This window comes from Hylobates moloch, unplaced genomic scaffold (assembly GCF_009828535.3).
Source record: "Hylobates moloch isolate HMO894 unplaced genomic scaffold, HMol_V3 SCAFFOLD_53, whole genome shotgun sequence".
NCBI classification, from domain to species: Eukaryota; Metazoa; Chordata; class Mammalia; order Primates; family Hylobatidae; genus Hylobates; species Hylobates moloch.
In genome coordinates, this window is record NW_026652328.1 from 228,046 (window position 1) to 252,684 (window position 24,639).

The 24,639-nt window shown below is 38.6% G+C and overlaps 1 protein-coding gene across 1 annotated transcript in view; it reads right to left on the minus strand.

Moving 5' to 3' along the window:
• Nucleotides 1–2,514: 2,514 nt before the first annotated feature.
• LOC116463690 (calcium uniporter protein, mitochondrial) overlaps nt 2,515–24,639 on the minus strand; it is a 211,029-nt gene continuing 188,904 nt past the window's right edge. Inside the window, exons 5-8 of the mRNA XM_032146901.2 lie at nt 21,369–21,529; nt 18,632–18,835; nt 5,822–5,938; nt 2,515–4,461 (exon numbers count right to left, since the gene is read on the minus strand). Of these exons, the coding sequence (XP_032002792.1) occupies nt 4,384–4,461; nt 5,822–5,938; nt 18,632–18,835; nt 21,369–21,529 (560 nt within the window). The 3' untranslated portion in view covers nt 2,515–4,383. The remainder of the gene's footprint in view (nt 4,462–5,821; nt 5,939–18,631; nt 18,836–21,368; nt 21,530–24,639) is intronic.

The window sequence follows — 24,639 nt, forward strand, 5'->3', positions numbered from 1 at the left end:
TGGTTAGACTAGATCAAGGGTTCTCATCAGAATCACCAGGAGGGCTTGTTGAACACTTGGCTCCATTCCTAGTTTCTGATCCAAAGGGGGCCAGAGAACTTGCATTTCCAACAGCTCCAGATGACATGCTGCTGCTCTGGGGACCATGTTCTGAGAACCCTTCTACTTTTTCCACCTCTAAAGTCTATGCTTCCTCAGCAAAACTGCATTACTTACACTCAGTAATAGATTTGACAGTATCATTATTTACCTCTAATCCACTATGCCTTTTTTTCTCTATTGTGGTAATATATACATAAAATCTATCATTTTAACCACTTAAGTGTACAGTTCATTGGCATTAGGTACATTCACATCGTTGGGCAACCATCACCACCACCCACCTCCAGAACTTTGTCATCTTCCCAAACTGAAACTCTGTATGCATTAAACAATAACTTCCCATTCTTCCCTCCCTCATCCCTGGCAGCCACTATTTTACTTTGTATTTCTATGAATTTGACTAATCATGTAAGTGGAATCATACAGTAATTGTCCTTTTGTGACTAGCTTGATTCATTTAGCATGTGTCTTCAAGGCTCATCCTTGCTATGGCATGTGACCCAATTCCATTCTTGTATGGCTGAATAATAATCGGTTGTGTGCACACACCATGTTTTGTTTATCCATTCGTTGGCGGACACTCAGGTTACTCCTACCTTTTGGCTATGGTGAATAACGCTGCTATGAACATGTGTGTACACGTGTTTGTCCCTACTTTCTTTTGGACATATGCCCAGAAGTGGAATTGCTGGATCATATGGCAATTGTTTCACTTTCTGAGGAGCCACCATACTGTTTTTCACAGGAGATGAACCATTTTACATTCCCACCAGGCGTACCAAGGGTTCCAATTTCTCACCAACGTTTTATTTTCTGCTTTTTCTGATAATAGCCATTCTAATGGGTGTGAAGCGGTATTTCATGGTAATTTTACCTTTCCTTAATTATTAGTGATGTTGAGCATCTTTTCATGTTTATTAGCCATTTGTATATCTTCTTGGAGAACCGTCCAACTTCTTTGCCCATTTTTTAATCAGGTTTCCTTTGTTGTTGTTAGGTTCACTATACTTTAAGCTTGTCCTACCCATGGTTTGCAGGCCACGTGCAGCCCAACACAAATTCGTAAACTTTCTTAAAACATTGAGGTTTTTTTTGTGTTTTGTTTTAGCTATCATTAGTGTTGGTGTATTTTACGTGTGGCCCAAGACAATTCTTCTTCCAGTATGGTGCAAGGAAGTCAAAAGATTGGATACTCCTTTAAACTTCAAATTGTAAGCTCCTTAAAGGCAGGAATCATGTTTTTATTTTCCTTAAAAAACCTAACCATAACAAACACAACCCTGCAAAGCTTAACAGAATGTGTGAAGTATGTAGATACCATTTGTTGAATGCAAAAGCGACTTAATATTTTCAATCTTGTAAGAGTTGAAGAAAGAAGAAAGAAACACAAGAAGTGGCTCAATAGTCAAAGACAGGTTTATTTTGGAGAATATTCTGGCTGATTTCGATCAGGAGCATTCTCTCTTACATACTAAGGGTACTTAAGAGTTTAGCGAGGGAGAGCTTATCGCAGGCTCAGAGTGTTTCTGGGTGGAGGAGAATTTTATTACAAGGGTGGAATGTCTGTTTGGAGGGGAGGTTATCTCAGGGCTGGGATGTCTCTGGTCAGAGGGGGCTTTATCTCAGGGTTGGAAAGTTTCTGGTCTAAGGTGTCGTTTGTGGTTTATGGTCATGCTGACATTAGCCATTAGGCTGATGTTTTTTGGGCTGGATTTAGGCGGTTTTTAATCCGGGGGAACTTAAAATGGCGGTGCTTGTCCAAGATGGCGATGCTCCTGCTCTGTCAAACCTTACCTTCTTACACTTTACACGGGGGCGAGGGTTGTCTGCGTTAGGCTGCTGTAAGCTGCCAGAAGGCAGGACCACAGCTACAGAGGCTCTCTGAACAGCACCTCATATTGCACTCCAGCAACCAGATATTTAATACAAGTTTTTAAATATGCCTGTGGTGACCTTGGCAGCATGTGATATTTCCTGTTTGGTTACCACTGTAAATTTGATACAAACTCTGAAAATAATGAATACTTAATTTTGGTGCATCTTTGAACAATTTTCTTGAGTCCAGGAGCCCAGATCACTGGGCAATCCAGGTGATTTGATACCACAGAGATTTTTCCTGTCAATCAGGAGATGAGGATTCAGGCTCACTGAGACTGCTGCTGCTGACTTTATTTACGGTTGTAGAGGTCACTCAACCTCTTGGTGGCTCTGGAAAATTAGGAAAATACTGATTATCTTAGGTTCAGGAAGAATTAGTGAAATGCCTATTTTTGAAATATAGGCTTAAGGAAGAGAGCTTAATTTGATAATGATATTTTTATAAAAATGAATTTTAGAAGTAAAAAACTTCCCACCTAGAATCACAGGAAATGTAGTTTTTCTGGTTTTGTTTTAAAGAATGAGATGCTATTGTTCAAAAATTGAATAAGTATTTATTGTTCCAGAAGGTACATTGCTTTTTATACATATTTCATAAATGATACAGGATTTTACACATGTTCAATAGTTTGCTATTTGTTTAAAGAACTTTTCTCCATGTCCTCCCTCCCTTGCTTCCCATACATCCCGAAAAGATTTGCTCATTGCACTGTGCTGTTTCTTCTTAAAACCCTATGCACAAACAGGATAAATGGTTTAAAAATAATTCACACAACTTAACAAAAATAAATGAGGGAAGGAGCTGACGACTGGGGGTGGTGGAGGGAGAAGGAAGTGGGCGGAGGGTCAGGAAGTGGAGACATGCATCCTTTCATTCCGTCATGCCAATGAAAGGGGTGGTGGCAGGAGTAGCAGCAGCAGCAATCCTGGCTGGCCTTCAACCTTTGCAAGGCACCTGGAGTCTGGGTTTGTCATTTAAAGTTTTTCTTTTCATACACAATGATCCCAAAGGAGGAAGAAAAAGAGAAAGAAACTCCTTGCCACAATGAGGAAGGATGAATCACGTGAAAGAAAAGGCCAATCAGTGGTGTGGCAGCCCCCATCATCCTTTCCATCCTGCCCCTACAGCAGTTAAAAACAGGATATTAGACACAGATTCCTTTGACTCTTCAAGCGCAGATGTCATCTGGAAATATGGTAGAAAATGTTTTGACAAAGTATAAGATTAATTCTCTTTCTCTCAATTTAAGATAAGAAAAAATAGGGTGAAGAGAGTGGGCTGAAGGAAGCCCTAGAAATGTATTCCTATATAAAGATAAATTGCACCCTTTGAGATCCACACACTTGGTTTACAACAACTGAAGTGGGAGGGCTCACAAACAGTGTGGAAGTGTGTGTCCTTCAAGATGAACAAAGCCTCCAGACAAGGCAGTGCCATCTGGCTGGCCTGGAATGCTGTCACACAAAGCAGATTAGCAATAAAATTATTCTGGTTGAAATGGCTACAGAGCCATGATTTTCAGCCAATTTGTAAACCTTACATCTTCCTGATATGGTAGTACAGCTGAACACCCCCCTTCCCTCTGATTTGTGTTGTGGAGGGAGAGGGGATTTATCAATAGATAAGTATATAAAGGAAGGCAATTTTTCCTCCTGTGAAAGACTAATTAATAAAAAAAAACAAAACAAAACAAAACCAACAACCTCATGCAGTGTTGCCAATGATTTTTAGACACTGATCCAGAGCACTGGGATATACAGACATTTAAGAAGGTATTAAGAGATAATCTAAAGTGTCAATTATTAAACAGTTGTAAGTTGGTTCCAATTATCAAATGGAAAAAATGAGTGTAGCCAAGAGGTACAAGTAGGTGGTCAGTAAAGGGATGCAGGAGGGAGAGATCCTGGTAACTCTGCAGAGACTGGGTCCAATTTAAAATAAATGCTAATGATATTTTAGCATATCATGAGAATTTGCTTTTCTGGTATATTTATTTACTCCTATGTCAAAAATAGGGACAGTTAAATTAAAAACAAATAGAGTCGAGTGGGGTGCTGGTGTTACTCTTTTGCTGACTCTGCAAAGAAGATGCAAGAAACGAACACCCCCAGCATTGTTTTCTCTTTATGAATCTCTCAACTATATAACTGCATCATTTGCATCCAGAAACTGAGATACTTGGTTAAGACAATATTCACTAAGCCCTTTGAGCTTATATTCCACAATGCCTGATCCTCAGGTTTTAACATTCCCTTCTTCCCTCAGATCCTTTCTGTTTTTGTTGTATAATTAAAGGTAAAAACGCTCTACCCCCCACATGGCTCCCAGCTTCCACCTGCAATGCTTTAATTAAAAAGGCAAACAGGTGTTCCTTCTGCCGGGATTCAGAGGCTCTTTGCAGATCAATCTTTTTCACCAATTTGTCGGAGAGGCAGATGTACTTGTAATGGGTCTCTCAGTCTCTTAAGGTCCATTTCTGCCTAAAATAGAAACAAAAGGTGAGAAAACTGGCTAGTGAAGCTTTCAATATTACTGTCTACCAAGAAAAGGAAACTGTTCTCCATTACTATGAGTCAGAGAGATCATCTCAATAACTCTCAAAATAAGAGTGCCTTGAAAGACAAAGCATTTTAACTCACGGCATAGGACAACAAAGGGTGAATCCAAAATGGAAGCTGTCCTTGGCAGTTTCAGCCCTCAACAAAGCCTCCAGAAAAAGCAGTGCTATCAACAGGGTAGGACTCAGAGGCTAAGAATGTAAGGGGCATCTGATACATACATCTTGATGGTGTTTCTCCAGTGAGAAGCCCTTTCACAAGGGCTAAGAGCCAGAACTTTATGCTACTCAAGATTTTAGTTATTTATCCAGTATCTGTTTAAGTTTTTACTTAGCCAGTGAATTTTAGAACAGCGTGTGTAGTCAACTGTAGTACTTTCAAAACTCACACATGCTTGGACTTCACCCCAGAGGGGCTGGACTAATGAGCAAGCCCAGGATGAGACTGAAGCATCTGTACTTTTAACAGCTCCAGGCATGATTCTGATGTATTCCCTCCAGTTTGGAATCACCGTACATAGCAAAGGAAGACAGAACTCCACTTAGGCCAAAGCAGGAAGATGGATTAAGCCTATTCAAAGCACAACCCTATCATCAAGAAGAGACAGGAAAGGCAGAGGAGAGCAACTAAACATTAAAGAGGATGGAAAAGCTTCTAGAGATTGCTGAAAAATCTCTAAAGTCACAAAGACTACAGAGAAAAGGAATGAGGGTTTATTCACCAAAATCAAAGATAACAGAGTGAGGGAGGCACATCCAGAAATTTGAAAGAGGTAGCTTTTATGAAAAAATAAAATATATCAATCTTTTCCAAGCATCTTCTAGTTTAATAATCTCTAACCTGTCCCTGGCAAAGATCTCTAGCAGTCTTTCCCTCTTACCTGGGTTTTACTTTTCCCCACTGCTACCACACATTTATGTGAAAAATCTTAGATCAATTATTATAGAAGTAATCAAAAAGCAGAGGGAAAAGTAGAAACAGACAACTACAAAGAAATAAAATGAAAAAAAAAAAAAAGTAAAAGTAGGCCTAAAAATGTCAATGTGCTGGTGTTAACAGGATGGAGCGGACACACTATCTTCTCACTTGCTTTTTATAATACTTTCTAGAGAAATGTCCATGCCTAAAATAGTTACTGTAATCAACTGAGGAATAATTTATACAGGAAGAAGAGGGTTGGAACTTTCTTTCAGTTTACTCATTTGAAGAACCATGGCTGTGGATAATAATAATAACCATGCAAGATGGGGCTGGGACTTATTTTAATTTTTGTAAAACTTACCTGAGCAATTGCATCCTTGAGTTGATTGTATTTCTCTAGGTCAAAACGTGACTTTTTGGCTCCTTTATGGAAAAATAATAAGTATTGTCTGTCTCTGGCTTCTGGATAAACATACTCCTAAAAAAATGAAGAAACAGAATTATCAGTCCTTAGCATACTATCTTCACAAAATATTTACTAACTGCTGCTTAGATTCAATACATATGTATGTGTGTGTGCTGACATGTGCTGTGTTAAGTATTTACCACCTGAACATTTCTACTGTGAAACATACAGAACAATACACACAAAATGTACATCACAGTGAATCATCACACAATGAACATGCTACTTATCACCAGGTTTTATAAAAATAGAACACTGCCAACAATCCAGAAACTCCCTCTTGCCCCTTCCCAATTACTCGTATCTTTCCCTCAAAGTAATCACTCTCTTGGCTCTTATGGTAATTGTTTTCTTGTTTTCTTTATAACTTACCTCCTTAAGCATGTATTCCTAAGTTCCGCAATTTAGTTTTACCTGTTTTATGAATTTTATGAAGATGGAGTCGTACAGTATATATTTATATGGCTACCTTCACTCAATATTAGGTTTGTGAAATTCACCTTTTGTATGTAGCTGCAGTCTATTCATTTCCATTATATTATATTGTATGACTTCATCATAGTTTATTTAACCATTCTACTATTGATAAGCTTTTGGGTTGTTTCGGTTCTTACTAATAATGCTGCCAAAAGCATTTCTCAATTTATCTCTTCTGCTGGAGATATACCTAGGACTGGAAATCTTAGATCACAGGGTATGCATGTGTTCAAATGTAAGAAGTGATGATAAACAGTTTCCAAAATGGTTATACCAATTATACTTCTATCAGCAGGATTATGAGGTACCACCATTCCACATCCTTGCCAATACTTGATATTGCCAGTTTAAAAGATGTTAGCCATTCTGCTGTGTATGCAATACTGTCTCATTTTAAAAAAAGCTTTATTGAGATATAATTCACATACCATACAATCCACTCAAGTATAATGCTCAATGGTTTATAATATAGTCACAGAGTTGTACAATCATTACAATTTTAGAACATTTTCATCACCCCAAAAAAGAACTCCATACCTTGTGACAGTCAAGTCTCCTCTCCCCACAAACCCCCAGTTCTAGGCAGCTACTAATCTTTCTTCTGCCTCTATAATTCGTCTATTCTGGACATTTCATATAAGTGGAATCATACAATATGTGGCCTTTTGTGTCTGGCTTCTTTCACTTAGCATAACATTTTCAAGGTTCATCCATTTGTGGCATGTATCAGTGTTTCATTTCTTTTTATTGCCATTAATAGTTATTGGGGAACCTGCCCCAATACATTAACATTCCATTAATAGTTATTGGGGAACCTGCCCCGATAGTCACATAGGTTCTTCTCTATTTTCCCTAAGCGTTGGCCAGTTTGAGAAATAAAGGGATAGAGTACAAAAGAGAGAAATTTTAAAGCTGGGCGTCCGGGGGAGACATCAAATGTCGGTAGGTTCCGTGATGCCCCACAAGCCACAAAACCAGCAAGTTTTTATTAAGGACTTTCAAAAGGGGAGGGAGTGTACGAATAGGGTGTGGGTCACAAAGATCACGTACTTCACAAGGTAATAGAATATCACAAGGCAAATGGAGGCAGGGCGAGATCACAGGACCACAGGACCGGGGTGAAATTAAAATTGCTAATGAAGTTTCGGGCACCATTGTCATTGATAACATCTTATCAGGAGACAGGGTTTGAGAGCAACCGGTCTGATCAAAATTTATTAGGTGGGAATTTCCTCTTCCTAATAAGCCTGGGAGTGCTATGAGAGACTGGGGTTTATTTCATCCCTATAGTTTCGACCACAGAAGACAGCCACACTCAAGGGGGCCATTTTAGAGACCCACCCTCAGGGGTGCATTCTCTTTCTCAGGGATGTTCCTTGCTGAGAAAAAGAATTCAGTGATATTTCTCCCATTTGCTTTTGAAAGAAGAGAAATATGGCTCTGTTCTGCCTGGCTCACCGGCAGTCAGAGTTTAAGGTTATCTCTCTTATTCCCTGAACAAGTGCTGTTATCCTGTTCTTTTTTCAAGGTGCCCAGATTTCATATTGTTCAAACACACATGCTCTACAATTTGTGCAGTTAACGCAATTATCACAGGGTCCTGAGGTGACATACATCCTCCTCAGCTGACAGGATTAAGAGATTAAAGACAGGCATAGGAAATCACAAGGGTATTGACTGGGGAAGTGATAAGTGTCCATGAAATCTTCACAATTTGTGTTTAGAGATTGCAGTAAAGACAGGCATAAGAAATTATAAAAGTATTAATCTGGGGAACTAGTAAATGTCCATGAAATCTTCACAATCCATGTTCTTCTGCCATGGCTTCAGCTGGTCCCTCCGTTTGGGGTCCCTGACTTCCCACAACAATAGGTATGCCACATTTTATTTATCCATTCCTCAGTTGATAGCATTTGGGTTGTTTCCACGTTGGGGCTATTATGTACAATCCTGCTGTGAACACTTGTGTACAAGTTTTTGTGTGGATGTACGTTTTCATTTCTCTTGGAGATACACAGCATTTTCCTGATCACTAAGAGGCTGAGGCCTTTTCATTTAATCTATTATTGGCCATTTGCATATCCTCTATTAGAAGTGCCTGTTCAGATCTCTTGCCATTTTTTCTAGTGGATTCTGTCACTTTCTTACTAATTTGTAGAATTTGTTTATATATTCTGGATATAGATCCTTTGTAGGGTATACATACTGCAAGTATCTCCTTCTAGCCTATTTACCCTCTTCATGGTGTTCTTTAATAAACAGATATTAATTTAATGTAGTCTAATTTATCATTCTTTTTTGTGAGATGGGATCTTGCTATGTTGGCTGGCCTCAAACTCCTGGGTTCAAGCGATCCTCCCATCTCAGCCTCCCACGTAGCTGTGATTACAGGCATACACCACAATGCCTGGCTTACTTTATCACTCTTATCCTGTATGGTTAGTGCTTTTCATTCTGTGTAAGAAATCATTCTCTATTCTATAGTCATTAAGATATTCTCTTATAGGAGCTTTATTACATTACCTATCACATTTAGATCTACAATCTACCTGGAATTTATTTTTGTTTATATTATAAAATGGGGTTATTTCATTTTTTAATATAGGTATTCAATTTTCCTAGCACCATTTATTGAAAAAGACTCTCCTTTCTTTGTAGGGCCATCTTTTTTATTTATTTTTGAGTCTCACTCTGCCACCAAGGCTGGAGTGCAGTGGTGCGATCATAGCTCACTGCAGCCTCAAACTCCTGGGCTCAAGCAATCCTCCCATCTTGGCCTCCTGAGTAGCTGGTACCTACAGGTGCACGACACCACACTCAACTAATTAAAATTTTTTTTAGCTATTGGGTCTCACTATGTTGTCCAGGCTGGTCGTGAACCCCTGGCCTCAAGTGCTTCTCCCACCTTGGCCTCCCAAAGCACTGGGATTATAGGCATGACCCATCACGCCTGGCCTGCCATCTTCTGAAAATCAAAAGTTCATTTATACTGGGTCTGTTTCTATACTCTTCTATTCTATAGGTCTGTCCTTGTGCCACTGTTATTGAAGTGTTATAACTAAACTAAAACTGCAGTCTTCATATCTAATAGAGCAAATCCTCTTACCCAGTTTTTCTTCAAGAGTTTATTGGCTTTTCTTAGTATTTTACATTTTCATGTTGTTTTAGAAGCAGTCTATTCAAATCTCTTCCCCAATCCCCAGATCTGTTGGGTTTCTGACTAACTGGGATTGCACTGAATCTAATGGATCAGTTGGGTAGAACTGACATTTTTGGATAGAGTCTTATAAATTTTTTATACATATATTTCTAGGGTTTTTCCCCCCTGCTTTGCCTTCTATGTGTGGTCTATGTATTTTTAAAAGTAATTTTAAGGTGCAGCTTTAAAATATTTTCATTTTCTAACCATTTGTTGCTAGCATATAGATATGCAATTGATTTACATACACTGATCTTGTATCCAATAACCTTATGAAACTCACTTATGGATCCTAACCAATTATCTGTACATTTCTTCTGTATTTTTTCATGTGCAAAATCTGTAAGTGTCAGTTTTCTTTCTTTCCAATCTTTATATCTTTCATATTCTGTTCTTGCCTTCTGCACTGGCTAGGGCCTCCTCTTCAAAGGTGAATAGGAATGGTACTTCTACCTTATTCCCAGACAATGAAGGAATATTAGAACATTTTAAATCTATTTACCTGCTCCAGACATATATGTCATTGTCTGGGCATATTAAATGTTGTTGCACATTTAATTTTATTTATTTATTTATTTTTGAGACAGAGTCTCACTCTGTCACCCAGGCTGGAGTGCAGTGGCGTGATCTCGGTTCATTGCAACCTCCACCTCCTGGGTTCAAGCGATTCTCATGCCTCAACCTCCCCAATAGTTGGAATTACAGGTGTGTGCCACCATGCCCACCTGATTTTTTTGTATTTTTAGTAAAGACAGGGTTTTGCCATGTTGGCCAGGCTGGTCTCAAAACTCCTGACCTCAAATGATCTGCCCGCCTCAGCCTCCCAAAGTGCTGGGATTACAGGCATAAGCTACTTATGCCCGGCCTGTTGTTGCATATTTTAATTCTCTCTATATTTTATATTCCGTAAGTTTATTATAATTGTTTATACATTTAATATTAGTTTAGACTCATCACTCACAGGTTTACCATTTTTGTTGCTCTTTGTTCCTTTCTGCTTTTCTGACTTTTCATGTGTGATAATCTTTCTTCTGCCCAAAGAACATCTTTCAGTATCTCCTTTAGTGCAGATCTGATGGTGACAAATTCTCTGTCTGAAAATGTCTTTATTTTGGAAAGATATTTTTTGCTGAGTATAGCATTCTAAGATGACAGTTATTTTCTTTCTAGAAATTGAAGATGCTATCCCATTGTCTTCGGCTTTCATTGCTGCTATTGAGAAGTCAGCATTCAGTCTAACAGGGACTCCTTTGAAGGCAAACTTTTTTCTCTCTTTGGCTGCTTTTAAGATTTTTCCATTTGGCTTTGGCTTTTGAAGTTTTACTACCAATATGTCTCAATGGAAATTTCCTTTTTTATTTTTATTTTATTTTTTTGATACAGAATCTCACTCTATTACCGAGGCTGGAGTGTAGTGGTGTGATCTCAGTTCACTGCAACCTCCGTCTCTTAGGTTCAAGCGATCCTCATGCCTCAGCCTCCCGAGTAGCTGGGATTACAGATGTGTGCCACATGCCCAGCTAATTTTTGTATTTTTAGTAGAGAAGGGGTTTTGCCATGTTGGCCAGGCTGGTCTCAAACCCCTGGCTTCAAGTGATGTGCCCACCTCGGACTCCCAAAGTGCTGGGATTACAGGTATGAGCCACCACGTCCAGTCAGATTTCTTTTTTTATATTGGCTGATATTGGTTGGGATTCTTAAATGTGTAAATGGATGTCTTTCATCATTTCGGAAAATTCGCAGCCATTAACTCTTTATTTAAATATTGTTTCTTCCCATCCTCTTTCTCTTCTCCTTCTGAGACTCCAATAAAATTAACTACGTGTTAGGCCTTTCCCCTGTATCCTGTGTCTCTTACCCTTTCCTATATTTTACATCTTTCTGTATCTGCACACTTCATTTTGAATAGTTTCTTGTGCCTTACTCAAGGTCACTATTTCTGTCTTTTGTTATGTCTAATCTGCTATTAAACCCATCCATTATATTTCATTTCTAAAATTTTTCAATGGGTTCTTTAAAAAAAAAAATCAAGTTATCTGCCAATATTCTCAACCTTGTTTTTATCTCCCTAAATATAGTAAGTATAATTATTTTAAAGGCTATGTCTGATAATACCAATATCTGGAGTCCTTGTGTCTGTTTGTAATGTCTATTGTTTCTGTAGGTATTGTGTATCTGCTTATTTTTATTGTATGTCTAATTTAATATTTGCAAAACTGGCCAGGCATGGTGGCTCGTGCCTGTAATCCAGCACTTCGGGAGGCCGAGGCAGGCAGATCGCTTGAGCCCAGGAGTTTGAGACCAGTCAGAGTTGACATGGAGAAACCACAGCTCTACAAAAAATGCCAAAAAAAACCTAGCTGGGCATGGTGGCACGTGCTTGTAGTCCCAGCTACTCAGGAAGCTAAGAGGGAGGGCTGCTTGAGCCTGGGAGTATGAGGCTGCAGTGAGCCATGATTGTGCCACTGTACTCCAACCTGGGCAACAGAGTGGGACTCTGTCTCAAAAAAAAAAAAAAAAAAAAAAGGAAAATTATTTGTAGAAATAATTCAAGGTTTAGAATAATGTTATCTCCTCCCAGGGATGATTTATGTTTGCTTCTGCATGAAAACTGTGAGCATCAGCACTCGGGGATTACCAGTATTCCAGGACTACCTCAATCTAACTTATAGGATTGAGATGAATGAAAGATCAGCTACAGTACCTGAAAAATCCTTATTCTACAATGGTAGCCTTTACAGGTTCCAAATCAAAGCAAGACGGTTTCTGTTTCACCTCCTTTAGTGATCATTAGACACCAATCACTAAGGCTTTGGTTCCTCTAGGCTAACAAGTGTGGCTCAGCTTCTTGGCCTCTCCACTATACCCTCCTCAATTAGCATAAATCCCCAGAGGAAAAAGCACATCTAAATACTAGTCTCATCTTCCTGGGACTCCTCTTATTTAGACCCTTACCTAGCAATTTTTGCTATTTTGTTAGTTCTCTAGTATCTTTAAACAGATGTGTATTATGTTTTGTCTAACAATTCTAACTTTTCTTAGTGGAAGGACTGGTTGATTGCCTAGTATGCCACAACTAGAACCAAAGTAAATATTTAGTTATTGATGATGATAGATAATAGATATTGGATGACTGATAGCTAAAGGGTTTGTGGAAGCCTTTTTAAAATGAATAAAATCGAGGTCTGAATCAACTGAAGGGATAATTAGTGGATTAAGAACTTGAGGGAAAGCCCTCTACATTTCTAACATGCTGCTACTAGGCTATTCACCTATGTTTGCTTAGGATGTAAATATACACACTAAGTTTATTCAAATCTATTCTGTGCTTCCTCTTTTGGGCAACAATCATTTACTGAGCAACTATGTGCTAGACTCTATTCTAAAATTTCTGTGATTTGGGCTAGGTGCAGTGGTTCATGCCTGTAATCCTAGTATTTTGAGAGGCTGAGGCAGAGGATCACTTGAGCTCAGGAGTTGGAGACCACCCTGGGCAATGTAAGGAAATCCTGTCTACAAAATATTTAAAAAATTAGCTGGGCATGGTGGCACATGCCTATGGTCTCAGGTACTCATGAGGCTGAGGTGGAAGAATTGCTTGGGTCTGGGAGGTAGATGCTTCAGGGAGCTGTCATTATGCCACTGCATTCTAGCCTAGGAGACAGGGTAAAACCTTGTCTCAAAAAAAAAAAATTGTGATTTGATACTAAGTGAGAAAAGATGCAGACAGTTTCGTTAGGAAAGAAAGAATATCAGAGAGGGAGAGGTTAAAAACACAGGGAACACAAAAAAGAAACTGGAATAAGATACTGGGAGGAAGGAATGGGACTAAGAACATGTGGAGGGGCTAGCCCTAAATAGGAAAATGCCACCTCTTCTTGGAATTTGATGGAAATAGTGTAAAATTCAGTACAGATATAGTTGCATTTACAGTTTTAAGAATTAGAAAGCTTCTAACTGTTAACTTCAATTTTCTAGGAGAAGGTTAAGGGTGGGATGGGGATCTTGATGTGAAGTCTTAAGAATAACTACTATGGGGATATGAGGGAAGAAAATATGATTTAAAACACAAGCAGTGGCCCATTCTACACTATGACATGATTTTTCTCTAGTAATATTTAATAGCCTAGATATAGATAGGATAAAGGGCTAGATTAATCCAATATTAGGAGTTTATAGAGTACATACTGTAAAAGACAAAAGGGCAGGGATGGTAGGATACCAAGAAGAGAATGGCAACACAGTTTAAATTGGATAGAAAAGGAAGTGATACAGGAGGAAGGTGATAGTAAAAAGTTAAGGGAAAGATGCCAGTAGCTTAAAGGTCTGGATGAGGTCAAAGGAGTGAGTGAGTGAATAAAAGGTCTAGAAAGAAAATAAATTATCAGAAATTAACATATTAATTTATATTATAAGTGGGACAGTTCTAGGAAAGGAGGCCCTGAACAGCCATTGAAGTGGTTTGCTGGAGTACAATATAAATGACGGTTATTGGAATTGAGGAGGTAAAGGGTATTAAAGGCTAGGTCACTATTTATCAACACTTTTTTCATTATTGCCCCCCTAAGTAGCTTTTTAAGGCATTTTTTCCTGTTTGCTCCTCCTTCCCACAGGAGGTTTAATATACTGTTTATCTGTTTATGCATTATAATATGTAATATGTTTTTACTCCCCAAGAATCAATGCTCACTCCCATGAGGCAACATCATCCCCTTCATTGAAAAGGCATGGGCCAGATGGTGGGACGGCTGGTCCACGTGCACGCTGACACAGCTCCCACAGGCAAGTCTTACTGCCCAGCTCCTTTTCCACATAGTAGAAATCAGTACTCAGGTTCTACTGAAATATTAATCAGCAACACTCAATATTCCATTTGATTTTATGATTTCAAGGAGCTTGCCATCTTAAAAAGATTCTTTGGAACTTAACATACCATTGGGATATATTTAGACTGTTAACAAGTACAGCAACTCATAGTAACAGCAGTTTAGAAGAGTTTAAATGCCACTGAACAGGTATTTGCTTCAGAGGTATTAAGATGGACATGTTAGTAAAAATATTTAATATGAAAACTATTTACATTTTATTTGGTCACTGTTTTCCTATTCATAAGTGAATAGTGACTAAATTATTTACTACTGCTATTTTGCAACTTGTCACTTGGGGGCAGCAAGACTATTTTGGGAATCACAGAATGGAGCATTTAACTAGTAGGACAGGTAGGGCATTAAAGATTCTACATGCTGTAAAGATATTACAGCATGAGGAGAAGGGAGAAAGTGGTAACACTGTATTCAAGTCTAATACAGAAAACATTTACAAAACAGCTTTTTGTAAGAAGTAATTATTTTCCCAATATATTTTTATTTCTATTCTATATCTATTCTAACTATAGTTTTCAAAGGTTACTCCTCATAAATGAAGTCAACAGAAGGCAGCATAATTGAGTGGAAAGTGAGCAGCCTACAGAGCTGCACAAATCTGGATTCAATTCCTTGTCCTACAGTGTACTAGATATAATGTTTGGGCAGATTACTTATCCTCTTGGAGACTCAGTTTCCTCATCTATGGAATGGGGATATATTAATACTTATAGGGTTGAGGTTAAATATATGAATATATGTACTTATGTTACTAGATGTAAAATGCTTGACACATAATTAGGCTTAGCAAAAGGTACTTAATAGTAATGACCAAGCAAAACGTATGGGTATCTCACAGTGGAAAGACTGCTTCACCTCTTCAGTAATCAAGGAAATGCAAAGTCCACAAGGAAATACCACCATTTTGTACCCAATTAATCAGCAAGAGATATATCAAGAGTGATCTTTAGATTCAAGGTATAACTGGAAAAATATTAGTGTTTGGCTGAAAACATGGCTGTTACCCATGCCCAGAGCTGTGATCAGATAAGAATGATGTGACTGTTCAGTTCTGTTCACAGTGACTAGTATGAGCCAGACATGCTACTACATGCTAAAAAGTCTGGGCAAGCAATTGTAGGACATAAAACAGTTTACTTTCTTCTCTATTAGACACATTTGGGAGGCCAAGAAAAGTTAAATAACATTCTTGTGCTATCATTTCCCCAAACCCAAATAGGCTGTGACCACTAATCTAACAACAGAAAGAAAATGCATATGTTCAATAGCAGCCATATTAAATATGAGATGCAACTCTCAGCTTTCTTCTGATAACTAAGAAAACAGAAAAAGTTTTTCCTATGTCTCAGGTATTTCAAACATTTGATATTAAAGGGAGTGCTAGGTTGGATCTATGATGGTATATTATAATAATAACTGAAAGTAATGATAAATCTTCATACTTCCTAAAGTGACACTGGAATTCCAAGATATTTAAAATGGCACTGACAATAAAAATTAATTCTAGATACTGGTATTCAATAAAGGAGCCTCGGCTGATAAAGAATAAATCAATGCTACCCTGAACCACGTACACATTTGATGCATTCCCTATCAAAATACCAATTATACTCTTCACAGAAATAGGAAAAAAATTCTAAAAATTATGTAGAACTAGAAAAAACCTTGAATAGCCAGAGCAATCCTGAGCAAAAAGAACAAAGCTAGAGGCATCATACTACCTGATGTCAAAATTTACTACAAAGCTACAGTAAGCAAAATAGCATGGTACTGGCATAAAAACAGACACATAGACCAATGAAACAGAATAGAGAATCCAGATATCAATCCAAGCATTTATAGCCAATCATCTTTGACAAAGGCACCACGAACCCACAATGGGGAAAAGGCAATCTTTTAAATAAATGATGCTGGGAAAACTAGATAACCATATGCCGAAGAATGAAAGTAGATCCCCCTTTCTCTCCATACAAAAAATCAAATCAAAATGTCTTAAAGACTTCAATCTAAGACCTGAACTATGCAACTACTAGAAGAAAACATTGGGGAAACCTTCCAGACATTGGTCTGGGCAAAGATTTTTTGGTAAGACCTCAAAAAGCACAGGCAACACAAGTCAGAATAGACAAATGGGATTATATCAAACTAAAAAGCTCTTGTACAGCAAAGGAAACGATCAGCAGAGTGAGGAGATAACCTACAGAACTAGGAGAAAACATTTGCAAAAGCTATTCATATGACACAGGATTTATATCAGAATATACAAGGAACTCAAACAACGCAATAGCAAAAAAATAAACTATCCAATTAAAATATGGGCAAAAGATCTGAATAGACATTTCTCAAAAGAAGACATACAAATGACTAATAGGTATATGAGGAAATGCTCAGAATCAGTAATCATCAGGGAATACAAATCAAAACCACAATGAACACGGGGCGCAGTCGCTCACACCTGTAATCCCAGCACTTTGGGAGGCCGAGGCGGGTGGATCACGAGGTCAGGAGATCGAGACCATCCTGGCTAACACAGTGAAACCCCATCTCTACTAAAAATACAAAAAATTAGCTGGGCATGGTGGCGGGCGTCTGTAGTCCCAGCTATTCAGGAGGCTGAGGCAGGAGAATGGTGTGAATCCAGGAGGCGGAGCTTGCAATGAGCTGAGATCGTGCCACTGCACTCCAGCCTGGGCAATAGAGCGAGACTCCATCTCAAAAAAAAAAAAAAACAAAAACCCAAAAAAACAAAAACAAATAAAAAAACCCACAATGAAATATCATCTCATTCCAGTTAAAATGGCTATAATAAAAAAGAAAAAGAATATCAAATGCTGGTGAGGATGTGGAGAAATGCTGGGAATGTAAATTAGTATAGCCATTATGGAAAACAGTAGGGAGCTTCCTCAAAAAAACTAAAAATAGAAATATCATACAATCAATCCGGCAATCCCACTAGTGGGCATATATCCAAAGGAAAGCAAATCAGTATGTTAAAGCGATATCTGCACTCCCATGTTTACTGCAGCACTATTCACAATAGCTAAGATACAGAATCAACCTAAGTGCCCATCCAGGGATGAATGGATAAAGAAAATGTGGTATATATACACAATGGAATATTACTCAGCCATAAAATGAATGATATCCTGTCCTTTGCAGCAACATGGATAAGGCTGGAGGACATTATGTTTAATGAAATAGGCCAGGGACAGAAAGACAAGTACCACATGTTCTCACTCATGTGTGTGAGCTAAAAAAGCTGATCCCATAGAAGTTGAACCCACAGAAGTAGAGAGGAGAATAATGTTTACCAGAGGCTGGGAAGGGTAGAGGAGAGAAGGGGATAGGGAAAAGTTAGTTAATGGTACAAAATTACAGTTAGATAGGAGGAATAAGCTCTAGTGTTCAATAGTTAACAATAATTTATTGGATATTTCAAAATAGCTAGAAGAAAGGATTTGGAATGTCCCCAATACAAAAAAAAATACATGCTTGAGGTAGATATGCCATTTGCCCTGATTTGATCATTACACATGTATATGTTGTATACATGCACAGACACCCTCAAAATATGTACAATTATTATGTATCAATAAAAAAAGAATACACTTGAGTATTAAGTAATTAGGTATCTAATTCTCAGCTCTCTTCCATAATGGAAACAACAACAACAACACCTTTCCTTTCAACATATTTAGGAGGATTTCTGAGTTTAGTTTAAGTATTTGATTAGTTATCACCAATTCTCCATTCCAAAAACTCAATAAAAATAAAAAGCATGGGACTTTTCCCACAGTACATAAAAAGCCAAGCAACACAGCTGAACAGGTTATCCTACAGCTGACCACTCTGCTCCTTCGTCCACTTATTCTATACCTTACTGTAGTATATTTTTCTGAATTTAATGGTTTACATGGCTATCTTGTTTGTGAGCTCCATGAGGGTGGAAGTCATGTCTTATATCTACCTCTCCATCTACAGCACTTGCTTAGAATATTGCCTAATACATAAGTGGCACACGTGTGTGTATGTGTAAAGCATGAGTACTTAAAGAAAACTGGCCTTAGAAGATGAGAAAAAAGAACTCTTTTGACAATCGAAACTTTATTACTATCTCATAAAAGGTTACTTGAAGAGAATTCTTACCTGGCGTGTCATTACAAAATATGCATACATTGCCATGGCACTTCCATAAGTGATGAAGTATGTTACTGGCTCCATGATGTCCCAGGAATATTCCCACCAGGTAAGCCGGGCCAAAATGCCAAACTGTGTGGCCATGTAGGCAAGGCCACCCCATAGCACCAAAGTGGTCCTCTTCTCAGCTTTTCTGCTAATCTCAATTCGTACCTATTGGGCACACATAATCATAAGGCATTTTGACATAAAACCAATTTAAAAAGGCTTAAACTGTTCTATGTTCACTAAAGAAACAGGGCTCATAATCAAGATACTAGTCTCGATTCTAGTAAATATAGCTTGCCTTCCTAAATAGTATCTGCAGTTTTCACTGAATAAAATATCTTAAGCCAGGTGCAGTGGCTCACATCTGTAATCCCAGCCTTTTGGTAGGCCAAGGCGGGCAGCTTGCTTGAGCCCAGGAGTTCAAGACCAGCTTGGGCAACATGGCGAAATCCCATCTCTAAAAAAAATACAAAAATTAGCAGGGCATGGTGGCACATCCCTGTAGTCCCAGCTATCGGGAGGCTGAGGTTGGTGAATTGCTTGAGCCCAGGAACTGGAGGATGCAGTGAGCCAAGATCATACCACTGCACTCCAGCCTGGGCAACAGAATGAAACCCCCTTGAAAAAAATTTACATACATACAACTACTATTCAGGGCATTTGTATTTTATGTTTCACCCTAGAAGTGGGTGAAAATATGGGCATGAATAACTCAGTTTCAAGAGGTCTTCATTCAATCACAAGATTATCTTCTCTGAAAGAGGTAAATGCACACCTACCTATATTCTTTTGCTGTTGCATACACGATTTAATCTATTCTCAGTTTTAACTCCAGTGGTATACTAGGGGCAGAACATGGACTCTGGATTTAAAGCAGCTCAATTCAGAGTGTTGATCTGCAAATCACCATTAACTTCATTAAAGAGTTGTTACAAAGATTAAATAAGAAAATACAGGTAAAGCCGGGCGTGGTGGCTCATGCCTGTAATCCCAGCGCTTTGGGAGGCCGAGGCAGATGGATCACAAGGTCAGGAGATCGTGTCCATCCTGGCTAACATGGTGAAATCCCGTCTCTACTAAAAAAAAATACAAAAAATTAGCTGGGCGTGGTGGCAGGTGCCTGTAGTCCCAGCCACTCGGGAGGCTGAGGCAGAAGAATGGCGTGAACCTGGGAGGCGGAGCTTGCAGTGAGCCGAGATCGTGCCACTGCACTCCAGCCTGGGCAATAGAGCGAGACTCTATCTCAAAAAAAAAAAAAAAAGGAAAAAGAAAAAAAGAAAAACAAAAGAAAATATAGGTAAAATACTAGCACAATTCATGAAACACAGTAAATATTCTATCTATAAATGATGAAAATTATTTTTCAGGAATCAGAAAATACTGAGTATTTGTTCCCTTCCTTACTCCTTATAATCTGATTTCTTAAAATTGAAATATCATAGAAAAAATAAAGGTAACATATGTTCATTGTAAACATTCAGAAAAGTGTAAAGAAAAATCAGTCATAACCTGACTACTGTACTAGCATTTTGGAATGTATTCCTTCTGATTTCTTTCTCTGTGTATGTATATATATAAATGCATATAGGTATATATATAATACATTTAAAAATTGGATCATAGTATGCACACTATTTTATAATTTGGTTTCTATGGCAAATTAAATGTATATAGTCCCTTTAATAGTTGCATAATAATTCTATATTCAGTTGTCCCTAGGTATCTGTGGTAAATTGGTTCCAGGATACCCCCCAAACCAAGATATCAAAATACATAGATGTTAAAGTCCCTTATATAAAATGGGATAGTATCTGCATATAACCTATGCATATCCTCCCATATGCTTTAAATCATCTCTAGATTACTTATAATACAATGTAAATGCTATATAGTCATTATATTGATTTTTAAAATTTGTATTTTTTTGTTGTTGTATTGTTATTTTGTTGTTGTTTTTTTTTTGTTTCTTTGTTTTTGAGACAGTCTCGCTCTGTTGTCCAGGCTGGAGTGCAGTGGCGCAATTTTGGCTCACTGCAACCTCCGCCTCCCGGGTTCAAGTGATTCTCGTGCCTCAGCCTCCCAAGTAGCTGGGACTATAGGTACATGATGCCACGACGCCTGGCTAATTTTTATATTTTTAGTAGAGATGGGGTTTTACCATGTTGGCCAGGCTGGTCTCAAATTCCTGACCTGAGGTGATCTGCCTGCCTTGGCCTTCCAAAGTGTTGGGATTATAGGCGTGAGCCACCACGCCCAGCCTTGTTATGTTTTATTGTTTTTTTTCCCCCGCAAATGTCTTCTCTCTGAGGTTGGTTAAATCTGTGAATGTAGAACCTACAGATAACAGAGGGCCAACTGTAATATTCATTCTTAACTTGGCTAAAATCATTATCCACTATACTCAAGAGCCTTTCCTGATCAGCAATTATTCTGATCTTAATTTTAAAGGTGGTAAATCTGGTTAAGGGCAGTGCATTTAGAACTGAAAGCTCTAAGTCCATTATCAAGGCTCCAAACGATTCTTTTTTAAGCCCTTTCTTAGCTTTGACTCAAATTTTTTTATGGTTCAGTCCCATAAACTAAAGAACCAACTTGATTGACATGACTCAACTGCATAAAACTTACAAGAAAAAACAGAAACATATATGCTCTGGAAAAAATACAGGTAAGGTGAAAAACCTGAGATTTGAAGTTTTACCTTTTCCAGGGGAGCCAGCTGCTCTTTGAGATCCTCTAGTCTTTCAATAAGCTCCCTTTCCTTGTTTAACTGGTGCTGTTCAATGCACAGTGTAGTGTATAGCTGCTGGACCAATGTCTTTACATCATTCAGCGTTGCTGCATTTTCGTGACTTAAGAGGTCTGAAACAAAGGAGTTACATTTTTAAAAAAATGTATGTCTTAAATGATTGCTATTCCTGGGACTGTCAGATGAGGCAGATTCATCCATTATAGGTATCTCACCTTCAGTGTTAAACTGAAGGAAAGTAATAGTTCTCTTTTTTTTTTTTTTTTTTTTTTGAGACAAAGTCTTACTCTATCACCCAGGCTGGAGTGCAGTGGTGTGATCTTGGCTCACTGCAGCCCCTCCCTCCAAGGGCTCAAGTAATCCTCTGACGTTAACTTCCCAAGTAGCTGGGACTACAGGTGTGCACCGGCCACAAGCCTGGCTAATTTTTGTATTTTTGTACAGACAGCTAATTTTTGTATTTTTTATACAGACAAGTTTTCACCGTGTTGCCCAGGCTGGTCTCGAACTCCCAGGCTCAAGAAATCTGCCTGCCTTGGCCTCCCAAAGTGCTAGTATTACAGGTGTTAGCCACTATGCCCAGCCAATAGTTTTTGTTAAAACAAAAAAGTTGTCCACAAATGTAAAAAGTAAATTCATATCTCGGTAACTCAAAAATTTGAAACAAATATCTACCATTATATTCTTAGAAGTCTAAATGCTACAAATGAGGACATGATTAACATTAAGAAAAATAATACAAATAATAGTGATCTTCATTAGATAAAGACAAAATTAAAGCAAATGTTAAAAACTAGTAGAGAGGTTTAGAATCAATCTGATTATTATGCTTATTAAAATGGTGACTATAATTCATCTGTAGTCCTGCCATTTTAATTCATTTTTTTCCCCTTAGTAAGTGCTAAGGGAAAAATATATAGTATTTCAAATTTGCAAATACAAAGGCATAAATAAAAATGCCATCATCCTAATAATCTTTTTTTTTTTTTGAGACGAAGTCTCGCTCTGTTACCTAGGCTGGAGTGCAGTGGCGCAATCTCGACTCACTGCAAGCTCCACCTCCCGGGTTCACGCCATTCTCCTGCCTCAGCCTCCCGAGTAGCTGGGACTACAGGCGCCCACCACCACACCCGGCTAATTTTTTTGTATTTTTTGGTAGAGACGGGGTTTCACCGTGTTAGCCAGGATGGTTTCCATCTCCTGACCTCGTGATCCACCTGCCTTGGCCTCCTAAGATGCTGGGATTACAGGCGTAAGCCACCGCGCCGGCCCATTCTAATAATCTTAACCTTCATTCTCCTTCTCCCTAGTATACCAACTTTTATTCATTCCTGTTGATGAAAGACAGAGAATAGCTGTATGGGCCTCAGTATCATGGTCTAAAGGGTATGAAGTTATGAGAATGACTGAAAGGGTGAAAGATTAAATTCTTTCATTCAATATCCTCTATTGTGAGTAGCATGTATTTCTAGAAATATAAAAATTATGTTTTCAGAAACAAAAACTCTGCTGATTAAAGCTGTCAATTTTTTTTTAAGCACAATTTTTTTTTAGATTCTTATTAACTTTAAATGTTAGGTACAGCATAAGGGTAGCACTCTTCTAAACAAAACAAGCCACAGTCAGAATTAACTATATATTTCAAACATTCTTTAAGGATGTCCTTTAGTACAGTTATTATAGAAGTTCAATCAATGAAAAAATTCAGATGAAGGTAGCAAATTGGATTAGAGAAGAGCTGATATAGTAAAATGGGATACAACACCTAGCTGGGTTATCTTGTATGCCTCTGTAAATATGTGCTGAATTAATGGGAACATAAAAGCAAGAGCACTTTGGTTCCAAAAGTCATCTATGTCAACAGTGTCTTCCTTGTACCAAAGCTGCTGCTCACATTTGCATATAGCTTTAAACTGTCCAAAGTTACCAGAAGAAGAAACTGCATTCTAGGAGGCTGAAGTAACTTGTTCAGAACATCACAGTAAGGGGTAGAGTCCAGGTCTCCTGATTTCTAGGCCTGGAGCTACACTACAGTGCTTCTACTATACCAATACTAAATCTCTCCTGCAAGCTCAGTTCCCTTTCATGAACTATTTTATTAGATAAAGCAGATTTGTTCCATCTTCCCCATGTATATATAAAAATCTAGTATTGGCCAGGCGCGGCCTGTAATCCCAGCACTTTGGGAGGCCAAGGTGGACAAATCATGAGGTCAGGAGTTCGAGACCAGCCCGGCCAACATCATGAAACCCCACCTCTACTAAAAATACAGAAATTAGCCGGGCGTGGTGGCGCGTGCCTGTAATCCCAGCTACTGGGGAGGCTGAGGCTGGAGACTCGCTTGAACCTGGAGGCGGAGGTTGTAGTAAGCTGAGATTATGCCACTGTACTCTAGCCTCAAAACAAAAACAAAAAACAAACAAAAAACCACAAAAAAACCCTAGTATTATTCCTCTTAAACATCCTGAACCTAGTGCCTTCTATTTCTTTCCTCCATTTAGCCCTTTCACTAAAGCATTGCAATGCAGGGCAGAGGAACGGAACATGCTTATTCAATAAATGGCATCCCTCTTAAATACAGAATTTCAAACCACTCTCTTACTGTAGTCAGCTGAAAAAGAGTGATGGTACCTTGGACGCCAGCAATACCTTCCTCAACCAGGGCCAGAAAGACACAAGGTAGAAACAAAATTTGAGCCTATTTTGCATTTTATCAAAAGAAGAAAAAAAGATTTTCTTTACTATGTTTAAAAACCAGGGAAGGCCGGGCATGGTGGCTCACACCTGTAATCCCAGCACTTTGGGAGGCCAAGGAGGGTGAGGATCATGAGGTCAGGAGATTGAGACCATTCTGGCTAACACGGTGAAACCCCGTCTCTACTAAAAATACAAAAAAATTAGCCGGGCATGGTGGCAGGCGCCTGTAGTCCCATCTACTTGGGAGGCTGAGACAGGAGAATGGCATGAACCCAGGAGGCAGAGCTTGCAGTGAGCCAAGATTGCACCACTGCACTCCAGCCTGGGCAACAGAGCGAGACTCCATCTCAAAAAAAAAAAAAAAAACAAAAACAAAAAACAAATAAACAAACAAAAAAAACACAGCCTGGGCAACATAGGGAAACCTCATCTCTATAAAAAATAAAAAATTTGCCAGGTGTGTGGCGTGTGCCTATAGTCCTAGCTACTTGGGATGCTAAGGTGGGAGGATCTGCTTGCTTGAGCC